Genomic DNA, 10768 nt, shown 5'->3' on the forward strand with positions numbered 1-10768 from the left:
ACTGCACAGCCTGTATCGGACGGTAAATACCCGCTTTTCCTGCGCTCCAGGGTGGCCCCCTGTCGTATCCATACCGTCACCGGTCGCCACCGAGTCTCACTTTTGGTCCATCTCCCCTTGCATCTCGACTCGCCGTCCACTTCATCTGCCTTACATCTGCCAGATCTATGGACAATGTCGTTCAATAGCGCTCAATAGCGCGCCTACAGCAGACGAAAGACCGCCTGCCGTCATCTAACACACATCCTCAATCTCCAACTTCTTCCCATCATGCTCTCCCAGATCCAGCTTCAGCGTCCGTCCGAACAGCTCCAGCAACATCTCAAAGCACACTTTGGTAATCGCCGGATCATACCGTCCCTTGCTGAGCTCATCGCGAATAAACGCATCTATGTACCGTCTGTCAGCAATTCCTCCGCCCGAAACGAGCCTGAGAACGAGTAAGGAAACCCACGCTGAGCCCAAGCCACCTCGTAAAAACTAAACAGCACGCCCTTGTCGTGCAGCGTCTTTCGGATCAAATCCCTTCCTTCCGGTGGAACATGGTTGTCGTTCTTCCCGAAGATCTGCATCCGTCCGTGAGTTTCGTGCAAAGGAGTAAGAGGCTGGGTACCATCTCCCGTCCAAACCGGACACAAACACAACCACCAGACATCAACCCGCAAAGAAAAAGGAAAGACAGTCTTACCATGATCAACTCCCCCTTGATATCTCCCGCCCGCGCCAGACTATCGTCATTCTTCCCCGCCGCCAGCGTCTTACTGTGGATATCAGTCGCAAAGTAGCACACCGCCGCCTTGACGCGGCTATCCAACGCACAGCGGTACGCCAGATGTCCGCCCAGGCACATACCCGTCGCGCCGACACGGCCATTGCACGTGGGCAGCGACAGTAGGTAGTCGACGCACAGCGACGCGTCCTCATCGTACGCGGCGAGTTTCTATTCCCATCAGATCCTTTCCCTTTCAAGGAATACCATGCGTGCACGGCGGTATCAGGACGGTACCTACCTTGGACACCTTCCACTGGTTTCCCTTGTCGGTGTCTTCGGCATTGTACGCCAGCGGCTCTGGTCCCGTAAATTCATGGTAACTCGACGGCGCCGCGCAGATGTATCCCTGGCCAGCAATCTGTCTTGCGAACCGCGCCACAGGGCCGGTCACTGTACAAGCAGAGGCACATGAGTTAGTAGGAGTGTTCGGCGGCGTTCGGGCCGAGTGCCTCTCCAGTCTGAAGAGACATGACGTCTAAGTAGTCTACGTCGGGGTACGTACCCTGGTAGATCTCGCTGAAGACCACTACGCCCGGAAAGCGCGCGTGGGGATAGCCGGGAATAGAGGGATGAAACACATAGATGCCTTGGATCGGTTAGCTGGGTCGGGCCTCCAATGCGAGCAATTCATATCATTCAAGAATCACGGGTTCGGCCTCGAGGTTGGGGGCAATGAAACATCTAGTGGCGGGGAATCAACATACGCATCGTCCCGTTTCCATCGGCTGTGGTGGGCACATCGTGATAGGACTCTTGGACCAACATGGTTTCGGTAGAGAGAGGTTTATCTTATTGCTGAGAGGCCAATTGAGGTTTGGATGTCAATATTGGAATAGATCGGGCCGATCGGATGAGCCGTACGGTGTCAATTGACTTGACTTCATGGCGGGGTGATGCTGATAAGATGAGGGCGGTCATGTGATTTATCCAAGAATACGCAGATTCATGTATTGATCGTGATTCTATATAGCACCACCTCGCGCTCACTATTAATCATTAACCTAGCAGCTGGGCAAATCAAACAGAAAACTCCCGTCCATTGACATTGTAGAAAAAACATGGCATGTCGAAAGATACAGTTCAAGCATTTACATGGAAGGGAAACAGAACAAATGCAGATAGACAATTAAACTCCCATCAGGGGAAATGAGACCGCCATTCAGGCAGTTATCACCTTTATCATCTCCCAATGCTCACTCTGACGGATCCAGAGGGGTCATATTACAAAATACACCGGTCGTCGCCAGTCGAGCTTCAGGATTTGTGCACCTAGGGTGTCTGGATGCAGCCAGGTGCTAACGACGCACCCTTAAAAAACATACTAGTCACCAGTTAGAGGGACTTCCGCAAGGAAAATTGATAAAACTTACAGGAATGAACAGATAAGGCACCTGTCTCTCATACTCCAGCCACGCCTCTCCGTACTTGTTACGGCAACGCTGGATATCGCGCAGGGCACGGTGGCTGATCATGCACGCGAAGAAAACGGGGTAGAACCAAGGGAACGGGCTGTTGAAGCCGGTGACGAGACCCCAGTTCAGCGCGAACCACAGGTCGCAAGTGTAATGGATCTTGCGAGCCTTTCCGTACCAGCCATCAACCAGGATCTTGGAGCCGTCGGCAGCCGTGATGGTCTTGGGGTTCGTCAGGGTCTGCCACGGGAGCTGGGGGAACGTCTTGCGGAACACTAGGGTGCCGCGCTCCTGCTGACGAAAGCGGTTCTTTTGGCTGTTCGTGGTGTCCCACACCCAGTACACGAAGAGGTAGGCGACGTAGAGGAAGGTCAGGAAAATGCGGTTCCAGCGGTAAGTCGCCGGGTCGTGGTTAGCAAGGTAGATGGTGCAGTGGCAGTAGCTCAACGGCACGCCAGCCAGGTTCCAGAAGATCAGCATGAAGCCCCATTTCTCATAGTACATGTCCCTGTCCCGCGTTAGTCTGGTTCATAGTGTTGTCGCCAAATCAGCTCAGGTGGTCACTCACCATGTCGAGACGATACATTCCTCGCCCTTGGAGCAGGCGTTCGCGTACAGGAAGTGGGCCATCAGGAGGAAGCCCACCTCTCCGGAAACATAACCGTAGACTTCATACTGCCTCGCCGCAGCGCCCATGGTGACAAAGAGCAGAATGTACCAGGGCAGACGGACCTCGAAGAACATCTTGAAGTCCAGAATACCAAACATTCTGGGGTTCAGCTCGGCACCCATGAAGAAGTCGTAGATTGGGTAACCGGTCATGCGGTGCTGCGCGCCCCGGGCCAGCGCGGAAAAGTAGGCAACAAACGACACCAGGAATCCGGAAAGGATGGCAACGCTCATGAGGTGTCCAAACTCATCGATGATGGTGTAGAGCTTGAAGATCCCGGTGAAGTGGAGAGTGAGAGCCAGAATGATGCTGGTGTAGAAGGACCACACGGCGGAGCAATAGTACGGCAGCTGTTTGCCGCCCAGATGAGGCAGAGGGCGGCCCATCACCGTGATACCAGGGAGATACAAGTAGCAAATGCCCTCGAAGACGAAGAAGGACCAGTAGATAGCCCACGCCTTGAGGGTCGGGAACGCGCCCTCATACGCCAGGTGGCCCAAATGCGCGACAAAATTCGCCATACTCTCGCCCTCCGCCGGACGAGGAAATTTGCCATCGTAATAGGTGGCCCCAATCCACATGTAGTACATGAGGAGGGGGAACCCAATCATCATGGACAGGACACCGAGCGATCCACCGAATTCAAAATGTCCGCTGTAGTCGATCTTGGGGTCCTTGCCCTCCTCCCAGCCGTCAATGATCCGCGCTTTCTTCTCGGCCGGTTCGGGATGCCCGTTGGTCGCAACAGGTTTGCGCTCGTCATCGGAAGGCTCTTCCGTCTTGACTCTAGCGGGTGTACGTCTGCTGCGCGTCGCCGACTTGGACCGTCCTCGAACATCGACCGCAGAATCCGACGCATCGTCTGTGTTTGTCTCGGAGGGCACCGCGCTGCTGCGAGTGACTCGCCGCCTGGGAGTCTCCACGAAGCCAGGACGGTCCATTTTCCTGTCAATTCATACCATTGTTAGAAGATATTGGGCACAATTGCATGGAGAGCAAGATAGTGTCCTCCATCAGGCGACATTGATTGTTGCGGGGAGGGAACATGAACCGTCGCAAAAAAAGGGATTTCTTTCCGCAACACAAACAAATGACTTACTTGGGGGTTTTCCCCGTCTGGGAACGTGTGACGGTCATGATAAATAAACCATAAGATAGTCGCAATTGAAATATTAGCGACTATGAAAAAGAAAAAGGGGTTAAGGAGGGAATTGAAGGGGTGGAACGGATTGGCGCGAAGAGCGAGGAAGTTCAAGGGGGAAGAAGTTCGAGCGAGAATGTTTTGGTGGCCATTAGTGACTTGCCTCCCACAGCGGATCGGCATAGTTAGCGGGAGGCGTCTCCAACAACCGCCACTTGAACCTGTCAATAAGGTGCTGACATGCACTCCCATTTACTTTCTCCAATCCTACTATGTAACGGGTATCTGCAGGGTCGCGCGGAATAATTGTATACATATTGTCCGAAGAACTGGGAATTAGAGATCTTGAACAGATAGATCATGCCATATATATAACGGGTTCACATCCCCTCAATCTAGGTATCCAGTCCAGGTACACATCCTGCTCTAGATATATCGCAGAAGTCGCATTATACTTGTACGTCGTGAATAGCTCAAGAGATGATTGAGTGCGTAGATATATAGTTTATGCTAATATAATGTCCAGACTCCGATTCCATGATACTCCAGATGCTCAATATCCACCATCCGCAACCTGAAACCCATGATTATGTCCAAGATTCTATCCCTCAAGCGGAGAGGTGTAAACAAAGAAAAGTAGAACGCGCTCACGTCATGCCCCTCTCTGAATGTTAGTCGACATTAAGGTGATTTTCTTGTTCTTTTTCTTCTTCCCGCCTGTAGAAGCAGGCGCATTACTGCTTTCCGCGGCGGTTTGGGCCAACAAGTCGCTCTCTCGCTGCGCCAGCAACTCCTCTTCCCATCCCTCACGCCAACCATCATGACGGGCCTGCTGCGAATTCATCGGCTGCGAAAGCGATGCTACAGCTGTCGTTCCCCACACGGTACGAGCCCCGGGAGGACTGCTGGAGGGAGATAGAGCGCCGAAGTTGGACGAGGGGCGAGGGGGCGACGCCGATGAGGAACCAGCATCGAAATGGGGGAAATCGGCACCGTTACTCGCCAATGGCTGGAAGTCATGATCGGAGAAGGGAGGGTCGTGGATCCCGATACTTGGCCGGCTACGGTGAGCGGTAGCCCACCGTTTATCGTCTTCCTTTTCAGCACGAATGCGGTCTTTCTCTTCGCGCGCTTCCTTCTCCTTGTTCCGCTTTCTTCTTCTCTCAGTCTCGGTACGGAATTTTTCCAGAACTTCGGGAACGACAACGTCCCTCCAATCGCACTCTAGGAAGTTCACCTCACAGCCCTGAGGGAGATGACCGAGATACTTCATCCGTTTGCGCAGTTCGTCATCAACAATATGTCCAGTGGAAATATGTTCAACGCGAGGGAGGATGGTCGCGGGGAAGGAGGAATAGTCTCCAAAAGCGGCCTTGAGAATGCGAATATCTAGCGGCGACAGATAGAATTGAGGCAGCGCTTGATAGAAATAAAAGGGATGATCCGGCGGTTGAGGCGCATTATCCTTCGCTCGGTCGAACCCTCGATTCGGGTGTTTCTGCTTCAGCTTTGCCTCAGGAGTCGGATTGAGATCGACTTCTTTCATGGCGTCGGTTAGAGCTTCTGTTCCGTTTGGTACATCTGAGGGGCCACCTGATGAAGCTAGCCCGGTCTCTGATGAATCGGGGGAGACCGTTGGCTCGGCTTTGGAGAGTGCTGGAGGCTGTCGCGTAATGTCAGGTGGGTTTCCAATCCCCTGAATCTTCGCTTTCGCTTCGTTGACAGCACCGATCGCTTTCTGCGTCCACGTAGTTTCATCGCCAAACAGAAGTTCATCCTCCACTTGCTGCCGCCGAAGATCTTCGATCTCGGTATCGTACTGCGAAATCATATAATCCTCTCCACCTTTCATGATTCGTGCGTAGTCGGCAACCTCAGCGACATGGTACCATGGGATATCTTCTCCTGGCATGATCCCTTCAGCGCCATCCCTGGGTAATGCCAATGTGCTGCCTGGCGCTCGCTTGACTAGTCTTAGCACGACATCACCGCCCTCAAAAGGCAAATCCCCTTCCTGACCGCGGAACCACCGCACTGGGCGAGTTTCCGAAACATAGACGGAATCCCAGCAGATGGGGCATTTCTTCCACCGAGGTCTCTTTTCCGGGACGGGACCATCCTCCTCCTTCGCGTGCATGTAGCGAATCAAACATGGAAGGCAGAAGATATGGCCACATCGCGCCATTCGAGGTGCTGTTGGCGTCGATAGGCAGATGGGACAACTGGCGGATTGGGTCTGAGCTGACACCAGAACCTGAAGAACCGAATCCCAATCGAGATGAACATCGGCATTGACCGCTTGCGCATGGTAGTTTCGGTTTGGCGTCACAATGAAGCGATAGTTTGCATGGACGTAACGAGCCTTATCCATGGCGTGATGGCCCGAGCCGAGTCCCCAGGACGCATAGCGACGAGGGTTCCGTGGGGGCGGTTGGTACTGAGGACGAGGAGGAAGGGAGAAATTCATCAAATGAGTAATGGACGTCTGTCCCTTACGACTGGTGGTCGACCTCATGATGGCCTGGAACCGTTAATAAGGGCTAGCCATATTGAACCCAGCAAATACCTACAGCTTCGTTATACTCGTCATCATCCAGCACTCGCGGGCGCCGCTGTCGCTTATGCTGACTCTTGCGAGACTGGTTATTTCTCGGCGAGCTTGTGTTTCTCGACGCCAATCCAGCACCAAAACTACCAGAGCCACCAGCGCGTCGCTGAGAGCCACTATCAACCGAGGGAGCCGAGTGGAAGGTCGCTGACGCTGACTGGTTCGGGATGTTCACCGCTTTGGACGATGAAGGGATCTGGCCAGGGTTCGAGGACATTGCTCAACCCTGTCGAGGAATTGTAAGGCTGGAATCGCGACCTCGAGCGTGACCATCCGACAGCGGGGGATGAAGCGGGGTGAACGACGTGAAGTCAAAACATTCGGCGATGGCAGAGGCGCAATGAGTCAATCACGACGCGGGGTGAACGGAAACAAGGCGAAAAGAGAGAGGGTAAAAACGACTCGAAATCCACGAGGAGAACCCCGAAGGGCAACAGAGGGAGAAGAGAAGCACCAGAATGGAGATCCGGAGCCCTCTCGTCTAGCCGTCGGAGAAGAGAAGGGAGAAGAGACGGAGAGAAGAAGAGGGAAAAGCGAAGAGGGGCGAAGTATGTCATTTTCTTGGCGCCGGGAGGGAGCCTCAGGCACGTGCCGCCCGCCCCAAAAAAACATCATCTCATCTTCACAGCTTCTCTTCTCCCCGCCGCCTCCCCCTCACCTCTCTTGCTTGCTGGTTCCTCGGGTCTCTCCTGAGGTATAGTCAATTCTCCATCCATCACCTCGAAGTGTCCTGCGCTCGGTTCGTCTTTATCGGTTCCCCACCCCCGGTCTTGGGTCGTTCGCGCACCGCTAACTTAGAATCCCTTCAGGGCTCTCCCACAGGACCACCAGCGCGATTTCGACCCAACTATCCCCCACATATCATCTCCTCGTCTGTCGGCCCTATACTTAGAATGGCCGCATAATCGGGTTCCTGCGACCTCCTCATCCCGATCCCTCCGTTCGATCCCTCGTATGGCTCCCATTGAGGCAACGCGTGGCTGAAGAAGTCAAGGCAATCCTCCTCTACCTGCCTAGACATGATGAACCATCATCTGCCCGCAATGCCCCATGGGCAGCCACCCATGCCCTCTCGACGACAGCAAGAGATTCCTTATAACGCGCCGCCGCCCAACATGCGTCCTCCCCCAGCGTATATGGGCTACCCGCCTCCGATGAGCGGCCATGTTCCTCCTTACCCGCCGCAGCAGTACCATCAATGGTACTCGATGTACCAGATGCAACCGCATCCCCAAATGTTTCCTCCGCAATATAGACCGCCTATGATGATGCATTCTTACCCTCAACCCCCAATGGTCTCTCCCGTCATGCCGCCTCCCGCCCATCCTATGCAGTCAAGGACCTCGACGCCCTTCCAGTCGACCATGTCTCCTCCCGTGGGACCCATCCCGGCGCCGATCCTCATGCCGTCACCTTCGCCCGCTTTCCACCCCGTCTACCCAAACCCAAGCCCTGTGGTGTCCTCTCCCCCTGTTGCTTTCCCGGAAAGAGTCGACGAACCTCGGGAACCTTTCCGTCCTTCGGTAAGTCGCGCTTGTCGGCAATGTCCACCTTATGATTTCTAACACTGCCCAGTTGCCTTGGCTTTCTGTCCCCGAAGCTCCGTTTCCCGCCAGAGTCCCCCGCAGACGCCGGAAAACCCGCACCCTTCAATCCTCGTCTGTTGCGGTTGAACTTCCTTCGAAGGATCCTCCGCAAGGTGGTCACGTCGAACAGAACCCCGAGGCCAAAGGAGTCGAGTCACACACCCAAACACCGTCGGAGCCGCAAACGCCGTCATTATCTGGAGCCCAGTCGGCTGGAACCTCGACCCAACCCACGACACCCTCGTCCGCCGTTCACCCCTCTGCTCGTTCCCAATCGCAGTCTAAAGGGTCGAAGCCTGCCGTGCCTGTAGTACCAGTGGTTCCAGTTATCCCTGGCCCGAGCGGCTCTCGCCAAGGAGCTAATGGCCACGCCAATCACTCGCCCGAGACACCAAAGTCTGCGGTAGCTTCTGCGGACTCGGTAAGTGGGACTGCTCAAGAAACCACCCCAGACGGTGCCACAGAAGCGCAGTCGGCTGCCGCCGAGGAAACGAAGCCATCTTCTCCCCCGCGTGCTACACCCAAATCCTGGGCGGACCTGGTTCGCTCTAAGGCGCTCGCTAAAGGAGCCGGAGCCTCTGGCGCTGCCTCTGCTGTGTCAAACGGTGTGATTAAGCCCAAAAGCGAGTCTCTCGCACATGTCTTGGCCACGCTGGGAGATGATGTTTCTCAATACAGTGATAAGGTAGCCTTCCTCGAGCCTCGAGGTCTGGTCAACACAGGAAACATGTGCTACATGAACTCTGTCCTCCAGATCCTTGTTTCTTGCGTCCCGTTCTATCAATTTCTGGACCTCGTTGGTCGTCGGGCGTCTCACAGTTTCCAAAGTGAGGTCCCGCTCATTGATGCTATGTAAGTATTACATGAAGTTTGGTTTGGGGTCTTTGCTGACATGTAACTCTAGGGTCATGTTCATGAAGGAATTTCGCATAATCGATGCTGCTCATTCCGAAGAGCAGCTGAGACTACGACTGAAGCCTAATGAGCTTGAGCAATATGGCGAGGCCTTCACCCCCGAGTTCGTCTATCAAGTGATCAGACAGTTGCCGCGCTTCCGGGACATGCGAGTAAGTACCTTTCTATTTCAAGGCAACGAACAGAGCTGACATGTAGTTCTTTAGCGGGGCCACCAGCAAGACGCGCAAGAGTTCTTGGGATTCCTATTGGAAGAGATGCACGAGGAATGTGCTCGTGTCGCCAAGGACGCGCCGGTGAAAACAGATGACGCTGCACCTGGCGATGAGACTGCTGCTGACGGAGAGTCTGGTGATGGATGGTTGGAAGTTGGCCATAAGCAAAAGGCCGCGGTGACCCGGTCGTCAGGTCACATCGCTTTGGAGTCGCCCATTACCCGAATCTTCGGCGGAAAGATCCGATCTGAGTTCAGGGTCCCAGGAAACAAGACGTCCGTCACCTATGAGCCTTATCAGCCGCTGCAACTCGATATCGGGTCTCCTGATGTTCACAACATTGTTGATGCGCTTAAAGGATTGACCAAGCCAGAAAGCATCCAGGGTGACTTTAACTCTCCTCGCGGACCCAATGTTACCGCCACGAAGCAGCTGTTTATCGAGGTCTTGCCTCCCGTCCTTATTCTCCACCTGAAGCGCTTCCAGTACGATAGCGTAACTCGAGGCACACAGAAGATCTGGAAGAAGATCGGGTACCCTCTCGACCTGGAGCTTCCTCGGGAGGTCTTCCCGCCCAACAAACGTAACATCATGATGTCTCAGGGCGGACTGCCCAAGTATAGACTGATCGGGGTCATCTACCATCATGGTAAGAACGCGAGCGGTGGCCATTACACGGTTGATGTCCGTCGACAAGACGGTCGTGAATGGATTCGCCTTGATGATACAGTTATTCGCCGCGTCCGAAGCGAAGACGTCGCCGAAGCTGGAGGCGAAGAAGACCCGAAGGTCCTGGCTGCTGCTCTGGAACAGCACAAGCGCGACAAGGACCCCAACGCGAACATTTATGATCATATCGATGAAGCTGAACACTCCGACAACGAAAGAGGCTGGAGCCAAGTCAACGGATCCGGATCTGGTGGCCACTCCAGCAAGAAATCTACGTCGGCAATCCCGAACGGAACACCGAATACTTCTTCGGGCGTCAGAACGCCCATCGGACGGTATGGTTCTCGAGACAACCGAGTGGCGTACCTGTTGTTCTATGAGCGCGTTGCATGATCGCAGAAAGACTCAGTCAATCTGCAAGTGCGCCACTCGACAACACAAAAAGAACCAAAAGAATCTTCATTTGCATTGCTTCCGCCCATTCTCTTCGTTGATTGATTATTACTACACTGCTCAAAGCCTAACTGGGTTTGAGTACCATCGGTCATGCCATAGACCGTCTTCCTGAATATGCCATTTCGTTGTACATAAAAGTGACATGCATGGCGGGTACGTTCGGATGGTTGCATTGCCAGCGAATCTAGCTGAAGGCGTTGGGGGACATGGCCTTTAGCAAGAACGCATCGACTTTGCAGCCCTCCTTTGCTGATTTCCTTGCACGCGTTTTGACTGTTCACCTTCACACCCGACACGCTCCCCCTTTTCTATACCTGCACACTA

General features: G+C 54.1%; 3 protein-coding genes across 3 annotated transcripts; 1 reads left to right on the plus strand and 2 right to left on the minus strand.

Annotated features, from left to right (window-relative positions):
• Positions 1-234: 234 nt before the first annotated feature.
• Positions 235-3991, minus strand: erg4 (c-24(28) sterol reductase; the record flags this gene model as incomplete). Its single annotated transcript, XM_001211823.1, has 8 exons — positions 235-389; positions 455-566; positions 689-940; positions 1011-1162; positions 1275-1358; positions 2115-2692; positions 2753-3799; positions 3954-3991. The coding sequence occupies 8 exons, from the start codon at positions 3989-3991 to the stop codon at positions 235-237; spliced, it is 2418 nt and encodes an 805-aa protein (XP_001211823.1).
• A 656-nt stretch (positions 3992-4647) lies between these two features.
• ATEG_02646 (RING-type E3 ubiquitin transferase MAG2) lies at positions 4648-6820 on the minus strand (the record flags this gene model as incomplete). Its single annotated transcript, XM_001211824.1, has 2 exons — positions 4648-6516; positions 6566-6820. The coding sequence occupies 2 exons, from the start codon at positions 6818-6820 to the stop codon at positions 4648-4650; spliced, it is 2124 nt and encodes a 707-aa protein (XP_001211824.1).
• An 826-nt stretch (positions 6821-7646) lies between these two features.
• Positions 7647-10381, plus strand: ATEG_02647 (mRNA-binding ubiquitin-specific protease UBP3; the record flags this gene model as incomplete). The annotated part of the gene is made up of 4 exons (XM_001211825.1): positions 7647-8126; positions 8179-9041; positions 9094-9256; positions 9311-10381. 4 exons carry the CDS (start codon positions 7647-7649, stop codon positions 10379-10381), a joined length of 2577 nt encoding a protein of 858 aa, XP_001211825.1.
• Between the last annotated feature and the right edge of the window lie 387 nt (positions 10382-10768).

The sequence above is a fragment of the Aspergillus terreus genome, genomic scaffold (genome assembly GCF_000149615.1).
Source record: "Aspergillus terreus NIH2624 scaffold_3 genomic scaffold, whole genome shotgun sequence".
Classification (NCBI taxonomy): domain Eukaryota; kingdom Fungi; phylum Ascomycota; class Eurotiomycetes; order Eurotiales; family Aspergillaceae; genus Aspergillus; species Aspergillus terreus.